The sequence below is a fragment of the Molothrus aeneus genome, chromosome 4 (assembly GCF_037042795.1).
Source record: "Molothrus aeneus isolate 106 chromosome 4, BPBGC_Maene_1.0, whole genome shotgun sequence".
In the NCBI taxonomy this organism is placed as follows: domain Eukaryota; kingdom Metazoa; phylum Chordata; class Aves; order Passeriformes; family Icteridae; genus Molothrus; species Molothrus aeneus.
In genome coordinates, this window is record NC_089649.1 from 46,093,430 (window position 1) to 46,111,415 (window position 17,986).

The 17,986-nt window shown below is 41.3% G+C and overlaps 1 protein-coding gene across 1 annotated transcript in view; it reads right to left on the reverse strand.

Annotated features, from left to right (window-relative positions):
* KIT (KIT proto-oncogene, receptor tyrosine kinase) overlaps positions 1 to 17,986 on the reverse strand; it is a 56,661-nt gene that overhangs the window by 22,974 nt on the left and 15,701 nt on the right. The window contains exons 2-7 of the mRNA XM_066548426.1: positions 15,312 to 15,551; positions 11,534 to 11,812; positions 8,839 to 8,975; positions 6,004 to 6,163; positions 2,988 to 3,177; positions 2,193 to 2,308 (exon numbers count right to left, since the gene is read on the reverse strand). Coding sequence (XP_066404523.1) covers positions 2,193 to 2,308; positions 2,988 to 3,177; positions 6,004 to 6,163; positions 8,839 to 8,975; positions 11,534 to 11,812; positions 15,312 to 15,551 — 1,122 coding nt within the window. The remainder of the gene's footprint in view (positions 1 to 2,192; positions 2,309 to 2,987; positions 3,178 to 6,003; positions 6,164 to 8,838; positions 8,976 to 11,533; positions 11,813 to 15,311; positions 15,552 to 17,986) is intronic.

The window sequence follows — 17,986 nt, forward strand, 5'->3', positions numbered from 1 at the left end:
GCAATTTAGTATTGTTTCAGATTGGCATTTGCAATTGGTAAATATGTTTAAATCCAAGCCAAGTACTTCTGCACTGGGTTGTCATTTCTTTTAGCAAATGCTTCAGCATCTGTATTTGTTTACGTGAAGACATTCTCCTGATTATGAATCCTGTTTTACCTGTTTGGTTATTTTCTGCTGATTACATGCCCAAGCCAGACACGTAAACATCACGAGCTACATCTAAGCAATTAATGCAAAATCTCTGACAACAATGTCAGGTGAGGACACATCATTAGATCAGGATCTGACCCACCCACACATGACTCACCTTTGGCAGTTACTCTGATATGTCAAATAATATGGTACGTTGTCATGCAGTTTGTGTTTCACAGCTAAATGATGAGCATTTTACAAGCCAGCAAAATCTCCTTTTCTAGGGATTGCTGTTGTTAAAAACAACCCCTAGAAAGACCAATATATTACTCTCTCTTTTTCAAAATGAAGAAACGTTTACAGGACCTTAGTCAAAATGCCAAAAGAAACTTTTTGAGTCAAGTGCATCAAATCCAATTGCTCCAGCCATGGCTGCAATCCACCCAGAGCCACAGTGCACAACAGCGTGGGCTCTATGAGACTGCTTACACGTCCTCACAGCATCCCAAGACTGATCTTGCTACTTAGAAGACCAGTAGTTAGAGAAGGAAAAAGACTAGAAGGCTGCCAGTTGTATGGACAAACCATTTAGAAGAACAAAAGCGTCTGTACTCCTTCTTGCCTTGTCCATTCCACTTCTCTATTCTCTCTTCCTGGTCTGGTCTCCTAACCATAAACCACAGGAATTTTCAGCTTTTATTAAGTAGCACATGCCTCAAAAGCAGCAACATGGAGATCTGCATTGAGAACTGACGCCTGACGATGCCAAAACTGTGAAATAGTGGGTTTTTAGTTCTTGTGCCCAGACTATAGGCAACCTGCAATTTCTCCCATTCCTTCAGAGAAATCAAAACTTCTGGCTCAACGTTTTGTTCCATTAATCTTTGAAACACTAGAAGTATCCCTCATGACTGTGACCCATGCTCACTCACTGAAACAAAGGAGATCTGAGATCACCAGTGGCCTCATCTCAGAGCTAGGAAACAGAAGGCACAATGCAAGTGTCAACATTCATAATGAAGGAAGAAATACCATGTTCTGAAAGGAGCCCAAGTGACATTTCTAGATCCAAACTACTGCTAATAGAGATGCTACAAATGTTGATCTTCAATGATAAATGAGAAGAATTCAGAAATTAACAGCAAGGACTTGATGCATTTGTGGAAGGCTTGACAATCCTCTGCATAAAACTGTGCTTGAAAAGGGATACATTGCTGCCTAAGCATAGCAGCGACACAAAGCTGCATTTCCAGCACATCCACCTACTTTCAATACAGTTCCTCCTGCTGGGCTCAAAGTCCCTCTTGGTTTAATTTTCCTTAAGCCTGGCCTTTAGCAGCAGCCAATATTTGTCAGCTGAGTGTATGAAATGTTCTTAGAGGATGGCTCTGCTAAGCACAGGGTTTTCTGAAGGTTTCATTGAATTAATTTTGAAGTTCAGCTTCTGTCTTGAAGAATGCTATTTGGAACTGAGGCCAGTGCTCTGTCTTAACAAGCATGTCCCAAAGATGACAACGAACACATTTGTAAAGCCATGCAGATTTCTCTAAAACAATGGTGATTTATACTATTATACAGAAGTACTTAGATGCCAAAAGGCATCTAAATGTGAGTAATTCTCCTGACAAGCTTTCAAACTCTGCATCCAACTCAAACAAATTAAGAACAATTAAAAGCTTAACTTGGTTGCCAAAAATGCAAATTATAATCCCTGTGTATCCTGCTCCACCTCAAATCATAAAAGGTTTATGATACATACTTATTTTTGAGATCATGTTTCCAGGCGCTACAGGTTTTTTTTCTGTATAAACAACCTAGCTGCTCTCTGGTAATCTCTGGAATACATTCGCTAGAATATAAGGTCATGCTGGATAGTAGGTGGATTTGTGTGAGTACTCTGCACTTTTATATCTTGACATTTAGTTTTCCAGCATGTGCTTCACTTCAGAAAGCCTCTCATATGCTGAACCACACTGTGACATCTTGTGCATACATTATGTTGTATAAAATACAATGACTATGATAATGAAATATTTCAGACTGTTCACTTCACTTACTTTTCACATAGACATTAAATGTTACAGAGGAGCTGGCATCAGAGTTGGACACAAAAAATGTGTAAATGCCTCCTTCTGTTCCTTTTAAGCGTGTAAGGTGAAGTTCACTTGTGTAACTGCAAAGAAAAAACTTAGGCATTACTAACACACACAACTTGCTCTGAATAGGCAACTGCTGCATGGAAAATAAGGAGGGAATTTTCTGCAGACATCATCCATGCAAACACTCTTATTTACATTATGATTGCCATTGCACTTCCAACATCCATAAATTTGGCCACTTCTAACACCCAGATGTGTGCCTGTGTGGCAGCTGAGCCTCAGGCACAGACCATCCATGCATCACCACCTGCTCCTCTTCTCACTGAGGAAGGAACACGCATTCACAACCTAGGCCACATGTTCTAGGTGCTTCACTGGATTTTTGGAAGACATAGGATTAGGAGAGAACAGCGCCCTGCAGAAATAAAAACATAAGCTTTTTCCCAGAGTACTGGGGTCTGCTGTGGGAGTGAAGGAAGTTTCTGCACACGACCAACCTTAATTCTCTTTTTTGCTTATTGGACAGGAATGTAGGTGAGTCGTGAGTAAACAGCATGCTGGTCCTCAGATGGTGCGGTTAGCTCAATGCTGCTCCAAATGTAGGTCTGCAGACTGCACCAGTTACCGTGGCAAGCCACACATACTATATCTTTTATTGTCACAATTTTCTCACCATCCCCACTTTCCTCTTTCCAGAAAAGACTCTAGTCTGCTGTTTCAGAGTGAAATCAACACTACAGCCAAGCATATTACCTGTTATTGCCCACAGTCTTGAACTTGACATCATGGTCTGAGGAATTCTGTAATGTTTCGTTCATGTACATCCAGACTTCTTCTTTTGGTTTTGGATATGCCTCATATTCAACTGTTAAGTTTCCATTTTGTCCTGCATTTATGTCTATTGTGGTATTCATTGTTGCAAACAAGCGGACAAATCCTTTAGCTGATGGTCATAAGAGGAGAAGAAAAACAACTTCAGGGCCATGTTGAAGTTTGTGAGTACTCTAATCACACTCAGATGACTTCAAGATTGGTGATCAAACATCCATGTATGAAACAGGAGACCTTATCTGCAAATCAGTACATAAACCCTCACCTGCCAAAACCAACATTACTAGCTATATATAGCATGAGGCACAGAACTTAAAGCAACCTTGAGTGCCTTAGTACCAATAATTCTATCTTCTGGTGACAAATACCTTCTATATGCATTTGGAAAAATGTAAGCATGTGTTTGATTCTACTCAGGGATTTCTATTTTTCCAAAAATTTGACTTGCTAACTGTTTGGTGTGAAAGAAACATTATGAAAAAAGCAAGCTAAAATCATTTATTACAGCATACTAGAGTATGAGAGGTTTCTTTGTCAAGTGTAATTAAGAACAACATTACAAATGAAGCTATTAAAAGCTGCAATTAGAGAAAAATGTGCTAAGTCCACAGGCCTGGATACCAATCATCTTAAACTAAGGCATTTCTGTACATCTGCTGCTGGGTCTTAATCTTTCATTTGGCAGATACCATTTATCACTGCGCAGTTCCGTTCCAAAATATCATGTCTAACAACATCCTTGCTGTAGTGGTTTTAATTTCATTAATAAACTCATCAGATTGAGGATTCACTTTAAAAAGACAAGTTTTTAGTCCTATTACAGAAATTCATAAGGGAATCATCAGTTTGACAGGCAGATTGCAATTACAAGGAAACACATTTACTGAGAGCTTGAATTTAGACCTAAAGTCAATCTCAGAGCTCTGCTTCTTCCCACTTTCTAGTAATCAAACTGCTGTGGCCAGCTGGGCACCCGAGCTTGGGAAAGCCAGAGCCAGTGGGGCTTGGTGAAAGCATATGGATCTGCCAGAGCGCTTGACAGATGCTTTGAAGAAGAAAGGATGAAGTAAATTCACAGCAGGCAAGGATGCTCTAAAATGGTCTCCATCATTAGAAGAGTGGAAAAGATTTCAAATCTGGAAACTGAAAGTTTGCAGTTCCTTTGCAGTGCTTTTTTCAGTTTTCTGTATAAACACAGGATTCCCTATGCAAGCTATATTCAAAATCAGACCCAACTCCCCTCAAATAAAAATTTATTATAATGTTATCAGTCCCTGTAATGCAGTTCTAGTACCTTATACAGTTAGATAAATTACCCAACAGAAAAAGCAATTAGGAATTTTACAAAAAGTACGTATTATTTCTTGTAAAATTTTTGGATAATGTTAATGCCACAGTGATTTAGTAAATACTGCCATCCCAGATCTCTCTCTGTTTACACACCATACACCACTTCCCAGGACCCTGGGAGCTGGCACAGTTCAGGTAAATATAGTCAGTTTGACAATAAATGGTGAAAGGTATCCAAAAGTTGGAGCTTATTTAAGTCAAATTTGAGAGGGTGGAAAGAGAAAACTATCTCAAAAAGGAAAGATTCCACCTTTTCTCTGGCATTTTCTATTAAATACAAACTTTGTATTTTACTAAACAAAAATTTTATTTCCTACTTTTTATAATGCCATGCTTTATTTTAAACCCCAGACTTTCCCAAGTCAATCCTTTTTAAAGCTGCATTTGCATATGTAGTAGTACTAAGAATTTCTGTAGTGAAGAACTTCCCTCCTCTTATAATAAAAGCTTTCACACTGATCCCTTGGGGAGAAGATTTTCTTTCATACTTCACACTGTTTCACTCTTTTACATATGAATGTAGTCTCTCCTGTAAAAAAAAGAGGAAAACATCCCTTTCATTGTGAGCCCTACCCCCTCGACTGGCACAGCAAGGTTAAGGGTACTCAAACCTCTGCCTGTTTGCTGAAGATCTGACCCACACAGGTCAAACACTTCTGTTTTCTTTACATTACCAGGGAAAGCAAAACAAGCAGTGTGGCTGAAGTGCATGTCTGTGCAACAGAAAAACAGATTTGAAAAGGAAAAAAAGAATCCAGGGCTACACTTCCCTTAGTTACTACACCCTTGAATGGAACTGAAACAGTTGTAGCAACTACACAGACCAGAATGATCTTATTAACTATACCAATATGTCTTTAATTGTACTCAATTTATCAAATGAGCAGGTTTCAGCAGCTTTAAAATTCAAAAGGCACTGTGTGTCACCCAAGTTAATATATAGCAGACTCTAAACACATCTGTTATTAAACAAGAGGAGGAAGGGAGTTTGCTCACTGTTTAGGGACATGATCCAAAACACGTAGAAGTGATGGATAGTGGGTTTAACAAGGGGGTGACCTCCAGAACAATTTCATGCTGTCTTTGTGCACCATGATGTTGCTCACAGCATTATTTTAAACAGAGCTACAACTACAGCTTCTACATAAACCACACTGACACACTGTCAGTGAGATTCCCCATGCTTGGAAGGCAGGTATTGAAGATGTGCTTTGCACTTGTGCTGCCAAATTTGGCATAGGGACAGTACCAGGAGCGGGTAAATTAGATGCTTTGTTAAAACCGGTTTAAATTTTAGATTAAACCAGGAAGGATGAGACAAACCAGAGGGGCAGAAACACTGTTGGGTGGTTGTTCTAGTATCACTTTCCAAAAACTAGCAAAGGGTTATGGAAATTAAAGCAGTCATACACACCACAACTTCCTGAGCCATCCCATATTGTACCAGTCAGCAATAACCTTTACAGAAAAGCGACTTAACTTGCTGAGCTCTGGGGAAAAGGAGAGAGAAGGAAGGAAAGACTCCCCAGTGTTCTCACTTTTCATCTCCTGCTCTTAGAAATGTTAAGATTTTACAAGAAGTATTTACCTAGAGCTTTCAAGGTTACTGTGGCATTGGTTTTTCCAAAAGGGTTTTCTGCTTGGCACGTGAATTCTCCAGAATCATTAACTCCCACTGAACGGATGTTCAATGTTAATTTCCTTTCGTATCCATAATCACGCAAATTTCTGCTTTTGCTTGTAACAATCTGTCGGTAAAAAACAATTAACATCTAAAACACTGTGTATGCATCATCTTTCCTAGATAAATTAAAAATAGAAGTAATTATAACTTTGCCATATTAATATTCATAACTTTAAACTGGAATAGTAAGCCAGCACGGCAAACCTGTCACTAGAATCTCTTCATGCAAAACAAGTGTGTGATCAGCTGCCTTTAGGAGATAATGTCCTCTCCTAAGTCCTTTCCCCTCCCCTTCTTTTTATTTTTTCTTTTCTTCTCAAGTTCCCTTCTAAGGCAAGAATGTGGAGGGACATGGGGTGAGGGTGGGGTGAATTTGGGACTATGCTCACCTGCTGCAAGAGAGCCGAACAGAGGAGACCAACCCAAGAGAAAAAGAACTAGACCTCTAGCTTCTTCAAATGTTCCCATTACCTGACGACAAGGCTGTCGTGCCCAAGGTCAGACTCAGCTCATTCTGGCCAGATTTCCAATACAAAAGGTGAGTATTGGTGAGAGGGCAAGTAACCAACTGAAAGTTTTATTTGCACAAACAGCACTTCTAACTGTAGGGCTTGATGCAAAATGACCACTGGGTCCTGACTTTCCTCATGCTCAGAAGCTGAAATTCATGTATGAAGTCACTGCACCCCTCAAATGATGCCTGAAGTTCAGCAACTCTCTAATAGTTGCAATGCTTCCCAGCAAATGACAAGAGAGAATTTAACATCCTGGGGCTTCATTTTAACCATGTTGCTCTATGTTCCAAGGCCACAGCATCTCCTGATTGCAGGCATGCTGCAGAGAGCCCTGCTGGCAGCAGGCTATACACAGCATCCTCCCACTGGTACCCACTCTGATTCTTGGTCCACAGCAATATAAATTTATTAATCTTAAAGGAAACTGGAAACTTTATTCTCTTAAATATGTCATGATTCTATACTTACACACAGAAAAAATAAATGCTTTGGGACGCTGACTTTAGTCTCTGTGAAAACTTTTGGCATGGTTGGAAAGACTGATAAAATTTACACTGATCAAACCAAATGCAGACCTGGACTTGTTATGATTTTCTAATTGAATTATTGCAATTATTGGATGTTCCAAGAGCTTCTAGACAAATTAAAGCTTCACAATGCAATTTTGATTCCTCCTGACTTACAAAAATCACAAGAGAAGTATATTCAGTATGGATGTGCTTGCTAATAGCCAGTCTCCTAATTTTCCGAAGTGGTGATAACTTCAGTCATACATGGAAAAAACACTTTGCTTTTTTTTTCCTCTCATCTATTCAGGACAAAATGTAATTCTGAATCTACTTAAAGATGAGATTTATGCATTCTCTTTCAATACAAAATTTAATTTGATAGTCACTATTTCAAAGACAGCAGCTCCTACTATTTACTAAAAAGGACAGAAAAATCAAACTTATTGAGAAAATGCTTTCCTTGTGGCTTTTACACATTAAATAAAAAGTTATAAAGCACAAAAAATGAAGGGAATTTCAATTCAATTCAATTTCAGCAATCTGTAACACAGGAAAGGGAGTGGAATGAGAGAAGAAATGAAATTCTCAGATGAAGAGATCTGCACAGGAACCAAAGCAGATCGACATGTCCCAGGCCACCTTCATATCACTTAGATCTTCTCAACATTCAGAGCTGTGGGGTGGGATATCTGGAGCAGCGAGCACTTAGCAGGAACAGCTTTGCCAGAGCTAGTGGATTCACTAAGCACAGCATGCCCAGCCCCAGGGAACAGGACTCCTGTTTGTTATGTGCCCAAGGAGATGTGATTTATCCAAATACCACAGGAGTCTTCCATATACATGGGCTGAAAATTATGTATTCTGGGCACTAACATTAGCAGTAAAAGATCAGTCAATTAGCATGGGAAAGTATATGGTAGGAGTTACTAGAAGTCTTCACAAGGGCTTTTAATTAATTTAAATTTCAAGGTATACCCAGAAGATCAAGAAGCATTCTCAAGAACAACCCAATGCCTGCTGCTCATTTCAAAGGCACAGCTGGCAGCACACTGGCTTACCAGGGAAGGGGATCTCTCTGCCCCTTTTCTGCAGAATAGTTGCACTGCCAGTATCAAACTCCTGGAGCACTGAGCCTCTCAGTAATTTAACTTGGTGATGCCAGTCAGTAACTTCATCTATCACTGGCAGACAGAAGCCAGTTCACTGGTTCATTTTTCAGAGCTTTTCCAGTTAGTGAGGCACACCATGTAATTTAAATGAATTAATCATTCCTATGAATGCCTACTACCATTCCTGTCACGCACAACCCCATGCTAATTAGCAGGTATTTCACTGTTAATGATAACAACTAGAATATGTAATTTGCAGTCCATGTGTTGATATTTGCAGCTCCCATTGATTGCAATGTGATGTGTAGACACTCCACGCTTCCGTATTTAGGAAGCCCAACAGAGGTCACCTGAACTTCACATTGAAGAGCCTAACTTTAATTTCTTTTTGGGAAGAGAAACCCATGCAGATGCTTTTCCTCCCAGCTATCCTCAAGGGCACAGGACTGTTGCTACCCTCTCACCAGTCTGTGGGATACTAAATCTTTGTAAATACAACAAATCCAAATCAACACAGCATCAGGTACCCAAGACAAGCATGTGAATGCCTACAGAGAGTCTGTGTACTGTGCTCAGGCACACGATACATGAATTAAAGGAACTTACGCCACTTTTGCGAGGAATCCAACTAGCTTGTACACTGCTATCCACATCCGTGATTATACATGTAACTTCAAATTCTTCCCCTTCTTTGAGAAGCTCATAGCTTTTTGATAAGGTGATGACAGGAAGAGTTTTGTGAACTGGAAAACAATTTAGAAGTTTATTACTTTTCATTAGTCTCAGCTTTTCCGGGGGGGATAAAAATTTACAGTCATTAATTAACTTTCCAATAAAATCAAGGCTCTGAGATGTATTCAAAATTTTTAACATATTAAATAGTTGTTCCTTTACAACAAGCAAATTTCTACTTCAACTTTGCTTCGAATTACACTTAAAAGTTAGATAATACTTGTTAGAGCATAGCAACTTGCATCAAGAAAACTGAATGATGTTGAACCATCAATGAGATGATTAATTTTGCAACAATGATTAAAAAGTAGCACTCTGGAACTGAAAACACGGTGAGGATCAGTCACTGAAGAACAGCAGCCCAGCACTAACTGCAGATTTTAATTACAAAACATTACAGAAAGTACTGTCTGACAGGTCCCTGATGGACAGCCTAAGAAGGACAGGTACAGCTCAAGGAATTCTGCACATTTTTGCCTGAAAGCACCACAACCTCTGCTTACAGGGTGGCTCACAGTTTCTCACCCAAGAAGCAGGTGGTGACATGCAGATGTGGGGTAGCTGTACCCTGCTCTGTTTCAGGATGTCTTTTGCAACAGTCAGGTGAACCTAAGGACTATGTGTCTCCTGTTTATGCAAAGCTCTTCAACGCTTCCTGTGTTCCTTTTGTGGCTTGTTTTTCTATTTTCTTTATCCTTTCTTCAAATCTTTCTCTTTTATTATACTCCAGTTAACTTTGCTCTAGGGCTTTTACACAGGAAGACAGACTGTGAATGTATCAGACTGTAGCTTGTATTAAACAAGGTCTTCCAGACTCTCTTTCTGCCTCTGACATAACTTTTGTAGTTATCTTAGGTAAACTGTACAAAACTTAGGAAAACCCCATGCTTCTCAGCCATTCGTACTTTAACAATAATGTTTTCCTCATGTTGCTTCAAGAAGCTACAGAAGAGAACAAAGAAACATGTTTGCTCTCTTTAGATATAAAGGCTCACACAAAAATCCCCCTCAGCACTCGGCAGTACCCAAGTGACAGAAGGATGCCAGTGCAGAAGGCATTCTGTGTTCTCATCTGCCAGAAACATCTCTGGACATCCAAAAAAAAGCCCTATGTCCATAAAGCCCCTCATTGTTTTGAGAAGGGCAGTACATAAACACTCCCTGTGCTATAATAGCTGTTGTGTGTCTGAGTATTCCTGCAGAGCTCCCTGTTTCCCAGATGCCTTTTCAGTCTTTCTGTACCAGAAGCTCACATCTGAGGGTCTGAGTGTCGTGGTTATAACTACAAAAACATTACCCACCAAAGCATCTCCAATGCATTTAAAAGTTGAGCCAAGGAGAAAACGGGAGTTTTACCTGGTGAACTCAGTAAGGACCAAACTCTACAGCACAGTAATTACAATACTGAGAGGGACAATACTGAATTTCCAAATCATCACAAAAAAAAGGACTTAAACTTGCCACTGCAAGCTCCACGCTTGAGATGGCCCTCACTCCTCGACCTCTTGCCCCACCTCCACACAGAATGGGCGGGTCACACAGGCCCAGCGTGTGTGTGCCCTCATGCCAGCACAGGGCAGCCTCTCTCACCAGCCCAAGGCATGTGCTGCTGTGGCCTGGCCTCAGCTCCCAGCCCTGGCAGGCACAGGCAGCGGGATGAGCACAGCAGCCTGCTGGCCCGAGCCGTGCTCCCCCTCTTTCGGCAGCAGCCTCAGCTGCAGCAGGAGTGGCTTCATTCCAAGCGTCCACAGCTACACGGAGAACAAACTCATTTACTGGCCCCTGAGGAAATGCCAAGCCAGCCTGGCTGAACTGGCTGGCTGAACTGCTCCCTCTCCTTCCCTCCTGGGTATCTCCCCAGCCCAGCAATGACACACGGGATAAGTGTGGGCTCCAAACTGCCCAGACAAAACCGGCCTGTGAAGTCTGGTGGACAGACATCAGGCTTCTCCTGCTTCCCAAATCCACCTACACACCCAACCCTAGGGCACTCTAGGCTGTGGCAAGGTCAAGTGTAGGGTATCACCAACAGGTTTGCCAAGCATAGTGCTGCATGTAGCAGCTCAGCCACAATGCATTCCCCATCATCATCTGCGCACACGGCTGCTGTTGTGACCATCTTCACTCAATATCATGAACACAAAGACCTTCTCCTTCCATAAGCTCTGCCTATCCACCAAATCCCTCTTCTTCAATGCCATCAATCAGTTCCTGCTACTGTCACTTGTGGGCAACAGACACAGGAGTCACGCACTGAAATAATTTTTCCTGTGCAAACCTGTACAAACCTCAGGGTGCTGGTTTGCCCTCAGAATTTAACAGCACAATCCAAGTTTCTTATAATGCTTAAAAAATGCCTGGAAATCACCAGGAACAGAAAATAAAGCTCATCATGGCCAAACCTTCTGGGCACAGCTGTCACGAGATCAATCTGTGCCCTGACAAAATTTGCCCAAAACAAGTTTTCTGAGCTCACCACTTTGCTTTGGACAGCAGTGGGGCTTCACAGCCCTTCTCTATACCTCCTGGGAATCAGGTTCTCTACAAGAAGGCAAAAATCCTGTGTTACCTGGTCTCACATTCAAAAAAATCTTCTCTGATATCTTCTCAACTCCATTGTGCTTGGCCAAGCACTGGTAGCAGCCCTTGAACGACCTCTGCACGTTCTTTATAACAATGCCTTTCTGGGGATTGGGAATGAACGTCATATTTTTGGGGAGACGTTTGCCATCACACCTTTTCAGTGTGAAATTTGTAACATTTGGATCTGTTAGTGGACACACTAGCAGGATGTCACTGTCTTCTTTTCCATAGATCAGAGAATCAACAAGGAAGAGCACATTGGGATCTGTGAAGAAACACAAAGATCTGTCAGACAAGCTGGCATGGGAACTTCTGATCACCCTAACTCTACAATTTGGCACTTGTCAAAGAAATTTTTACTTTCAGCCAGGTAAACTGAGAATTGCCTAATTCATGTTTACCAAGAGACATAAAATTTTCTCCTAAAAGAGCAGCATGACAGGAGACGTGCAGTAGCATTCCATACCAGATACACTAAAGAATCATGTGCACTAAAAATAATCTTACTGCTTTTTTATTTGGAGATGAAGGGCATTTTTTTGCCTTGCTTAGGTCCAAAATATCCCCACAGCAGTAAACAGATTTTCACAGACCACTAGAAGTAATTTGCTTTTAGCTAGTGGCAAGGCTGTAAGGTTTCATGCCCACAGGAGGATTTGAAAGAAATTTATGAGCAAATGGAAGTTGAAAAGCACCTAAATTATGGTTTTCACTTCTGTAAAATACATAATCTAAATGAACACATGTTGCTACCAGGGGAAGCAGCAAACAACTTCTCTCTTTTTCTCCACTCCCTGAAAGCAGAGATTATTTTTAGCCTCCTTAGAAGAAAAACTGGGCATACAAACAGCACATCTGATTGAAAAATAATCATGCAATCTTTCACAAGGTAATTTTCTTATAGCATTTCATCTCAGCCAACCACAACACATAAACATATAGTACTTTAAACACTTCTACAACCAAAGTTGAAGCCCATGATATGTCATGACCTTGAAATGCTAAGAAGCTGGCAAACACACAAATAAAGGAATGTGTGATGACAAACACTCTGTAAAAGTTTATTTGAGATTCCATCTGCCCTCTCTACAGAATAGAATGAATTTGAAAACCAAAAACAGAGAGAAAAGTTTTCTTTCTTTTTTGCAAACATACTTACAACTTGAATGATTATAGATCAACAAACCATGGCTTACCAAGGAAGACTGAGAGAATTTGTTTAAGATGATGGACAATGTGCATCTGGTTTAAGACAAAAAGTACCAGACTGAAAATGAAGCCTGGGAGGTTTATGGAAGCAATTCACTACATCAGGGGTTATTCATCATCAAACAGAGAAGTTACTGGCTGGTTTCTAGCCTAGCATGAGGGTGTAGCTTTAGCTGAATTTGACATTACCACCCAAGAAGCCCCCACAAACTACAGGTTTTGAAGCATCAGTCTAGAATTAGAGGGTGGAGACTACTAAGAAATGAAAAAAAAACCTAAATAATTTCTGAACAGAACCAAAATGTGACATTTTGCACACAGAGATCTTAAAAGAAATGCTATGACTAGCTGTCACTTCTGAGCAGGAAGAAGATGGATTAAAAGTGCTCATCTAAATGTCCCTGCTAACAGACGTAACTGATTGCTTTCTACTCAGTCCCCTTCCTCCAATGTGGACAGAACCAAGATATCTTCATTAGGCAGAAAGCATGGCTCCCAGCAACTACCAAAAAATGAAAGAAATTTTTGAAAATAGCAGGAACAAAGACATGTTTCACTAATAGCTGAAATTGCAGGCAAGACCTTGACTGGAGCAAGCAGAATTGCCGAGGTGCTCCCCTTGCATCTTCAATCCCCATCTGGAAAGGAACAGCAGAGTGAAAAGACATGAAAGGACTTCCTACAGCGTATCCAGACACAAACAAGGCTGCTCATGGTCATGTTCTTCCTTTCATGGCCTTCTACCCCATGGATATCTTGGGTTGCACTTGCCTTCTGGGCATACTGCAGAACACAGTTTCCAACACAAGATATGACAGTGCTTATCAGTGCTTCCATCTGAAAAAACTTGAGATCAAAATCAAGAAATTTTTCTCTCTTACACAGGAGTTTGAACTAGGCTTGCTTGGATCAGGAAAAAATATGCTTCTTAGATAAAACACAGGTACTTTCTGCCAAAAGAGAAAGGTGATGCAGGTACACATACACAGTCTGTCAATGCTGTGTCAGTCTTGGTCACAGAAATAGAAGAAATTTGGATTTAGTGCGTTCAGAAGAACATAAGACATCAACAGATGCCACCATTTTAGGTGTCACTATGTAGGATCAAGGTTCTTGGTCTTATTCTCTCTTCACTCCACTTTACAAGTGGAGAAAAGTATAATGGGGTGTTTGTGGCAACCCCACAAACAGGAGAGCATATGGCAGCATCTTACGGGTGAGGTAAGATGTCATTAACCCATGCCTGATCAAAATGATGGTCAACCTCACAAACATACTTATTTTACTGCCAGGAACTTGCCAAAGTTAAGGTTGCACATTTTGCACACAACTGAGAAAAAAGATAATAACTTGTTGCATGAGGGCCAACAACTTCACTGATACTTTCATGCTCAGGGGAGCTGCCTGTGATACTGAGGTGAAGGAGTCACTCATGTAACGGAAGGCAAGAGCATCTCTACGATCATAGCTGTCTGAGATAATTACCATAACCTTCAGGAAAAAAATCAGAGTAGGTAAAATGAAGATTGTTTATCACATTCAGATTTCCTTTAGTTACAGTCTCAGAGAAAAACAGAAAGTTAAGAAAACTTATCCATGGTAGCTGCATGGCTATTTGGAGAACTCAGGAGGAGTTAAAGGAGCACTCTAAATTGTGTGGCCACTATGCCAGACATCTTCCCTCATGAAAATAAACTTTGCTGTGCTGGTATATCCCTGTCTTGGAGAACAACCTTGCAGTAATTCTCAAAGGACTAGCAGGGTTCAGAGGGGGCTCTTTGAGACAACCCCTGCTGGTCAAGGAATGCTGTCTTCAACATTGATGCTGTAGGACTCTTTTCCATCAACAGGTTAGGAAGACCACCAGAGCTATGTGAAGGAGAAGCAAAATAACCATTTTTCTGGGAAAGTGCCAGGCATGGTAAACTGGGCAGCTGATGGTAAACATATCAGCAGAGAAGAAATTTGAAGAAAACACTGCACAAAGAAGAGCAATAAAGGATTGAGAAATGTGTCAGAGCAGAAGCACTTTTTTCCCTGTCTGAGACATTTCTGATCAGTCACAAGGTACATCAGAGGCTGAATGCAGAGGAATCATCAATGTTTGTTGGCTTAGGCCTGGGAGCACAGTCTCAAAAGACCAAACCCTTTAGGCTGACTGCCTCAGTAAATTAAAAACCTGGGACCAAATTTTACCTGACTCCATACTGATGGATGGCATAGAATTAAAAAGATATTTTTATGTATTTCTTGCTTCTTCATGGTAAAACTGAGTCATGCAACAGAATCAGGTCGCTTATCTAGAAAGGGAGCTTGGATAAACTTTACCACAAATGAGGATGTAAAGAGGAACTCATCCAGAACTTTGTGCTGCTGACAAAGGCCATTGCAAGCAAAGCAGAGAATGAGGTTTCTTCCTACTGGACAGGGAGGAATTGTGTTCTCCCACTGTACTTCAAATTCAGTCCGTCCTCCAAGATTTATTGTGGAAGGGGGGTGGGGGGGGGGGAAGGGGAGGGGTGGGAAGCAAAAATAATGCCTTCATTGATATTTACCTTTAACAAAAACATAGTAAGAGGAGACAATACTCCCTTTGCTTCTACATGTGTATCTGCCTATGTCTCTGACTGTTGCATTTTTGGTGTACCACTCCTTCTCGTTGGAACTCTTTGCTTTTGCCGATGGGTCCGAGTTCTGGAAATTCCATGTCACAGGTCCCTCCTCATTGCACGTCAGCCTTAATTCCTCCCCTTTATTCACAACCCGTAAAGACTCCACATGGGACAATGTACCACCTGGAAAAAAAAAAGCGCAAAATAGAATGTCTGTCAATACAACACTCTCTTTTTTTTCTGCAGCAAAATTATTATTTATAGCTGTATATGTACAACTAATATTTTTGGGATTTATTTCTTAAAAATACTAAGCTGAACTGTGCAATTTTACAGACAGCTTTTGGCTAGTAAGGCCTTTGGCATACAGAGAAAATAACCAGTGCAGGTGGAAACTGGCCTCTAAAAAGCCTTTGGAAACTAAAGTTTAGATGCACCACTTTCTGCAATGTTTTGGCTTTTGAATGGGAACAGACCCAAGCTATTTAAAAATTAAATTCAAGAACATATGAGTCTGATCCTACATGGCAGCACTTTTAATCATTCTTTGTCATTTACTCAGTATGTTGCCAAGAACTAAAGTTTCCTTTGCTCAACAGTTATCTTTTTATAACTGCTCTCTCATATATTCAGATGCTCCACTCATACTCTTGAATTAGAAGTGTCCAGTTTAATGAAGGCATCAGAACATGTTTTCCATTCTTGCTTGTTTCTTTACCTGACGTGCCAATTCAACATTTCTTACATAAAAAAAAACCCATGCAAATTATTCTTCAAGTTTCCATCCCAATGCTACCAAATTAGTTTCACTGAGGCTCCAATCTCCCAGTCATCAAAGCTGCTCTAATTGACTATTTAGCTTCTTTGTCACTGAACACGCCCTAACACAAGGTTTTAAATGTTTTCACAAAATAAACCTCTGTAAAATTAGGAGCCCCAGTTCACAGTTCCCAACCACTCCCCAACTGTCTACACAGAGAAAGAAGCACATTTAGGCTTCCTTGGCTCTACTGTTGGGGCAAGCCAATCAGGGGGTTGCTGAGTTAGCATACCCATGATTTGAAAGTCTTAGTGAGCCTACAAAAATGGAGTTCATAGTCAAAAATCCAGAGAAATTCTCACTGTTTTGGACCTATTTGAGTATCAGAGGAACATAGGCAAGTATTGAGGTGATCTTGCAGTAAAAAACCCTTCCCCTTTCGGAGTAGCTCTTCATTCCTATGAGTAATCCTTAGCTTACAATAACTGTGCTGTTAGCTCATGCCACACAGTTGTACAAGACTGCACAACATCCGTGTGTAGTAGCAGAGTCATACCAGTGAAAATGCTACTTGCATGCAAAAACACACTCTGCAGCTCCATTCAGAGGCTGAATTTCCCTACCCACACAGATAACAACAGACGTTCAGGAAAAACAATCGGATAATTACTTGGGATGAGGTTATACACTCCAGACTTAATTCACTCATCTCACAGCTTTAGTCGCTCTTAAAGTATATGCTGGATTAAGACCAGGTCAGGTAACTGCTCCTCTTCCTGACAAATCCACCACAGAGTAGGAAGCAAAGGATGGCCAGACCACCTGCAGAGACTAATTACTTTGTTTGTTTCCAGTCTGAAAGGAGCCCTCCTTGGAATTAGAATTTATCAGTGTTAAACTCAACTAGCACTCATTCTTCCAGTGTCACCAAGCAATTTTCCACATGAGGTCTACTAATCCTGCATATATATGCTTCCATGACTGAATGCATAAGCAACCATCCTAGAAATAAAATTTGCCAGAAAAAGGCAGAAAAATCAACTTTTAATTTCAGATCTGCTACCTCAAAGTGCAGGTGTGTGTCTGAGCTGTGTACAGTAGCTCAAACAAGAAGAGTGAAAGTCCAAGATCTCAAAAGAATAAGTCCCAGCCAGCAGTGGAATGGTAAACAGGAAAGCTGTTTAAAATCCTTTACTCTGGGCAAAGAGATGCCTAACATCAGGGTTGAGGCAAGAAGACCTCTGATTTTCAAACCCCTCAGTTCAGAGCCAGGAACTTCTGGCATGTGAGAAGACAGAGGGCAAAGACCTCTGAGAAGGGCTCCTGAACAACCATACAGGTCCTTCATGGGCACCTCTTTGAAGACTACGCTGTTCGGTCCCCACAGACTACAGGGCAGTTCAAGTGACAAAACACATGAGCTGCATAAAACAGCAGAATGCAGCATGGTGTAGCTATCCCAGCACTAGCTTAACAGACCAGTCAGGGAGCACTGAGAAAGCAGAAGATATGGACGACCTTGACTGTCATCACTCCATCCTGCAGCCAGCAAGCTCTCAGCTTGGGCCCTGCCAGGGAGGTGCTGGCCTGGGATGGGCCCCAGTGCCCAGTGTCTCGAGGAGCACAATCCTGGGCAGGTCACACAGGCCCTGCCATGGAGCAAACACCAGCGTGTGTGTGCCCTCATGCCAGCACAGGGCAGCCTCTCTCACCAGCCCAAGGCATGTGCTGCTGTGGCCTGGCCTCAGCTCCCAGCCCTGGCAGGCACAGGCAGCGGGATGAGCACAGCAGCCTGCTGGCCCGAGCCGTGCTCCCCCTCTTTCGGCAGCAGCCTCAGCTGCAGCAGGAGTGGCTTCAT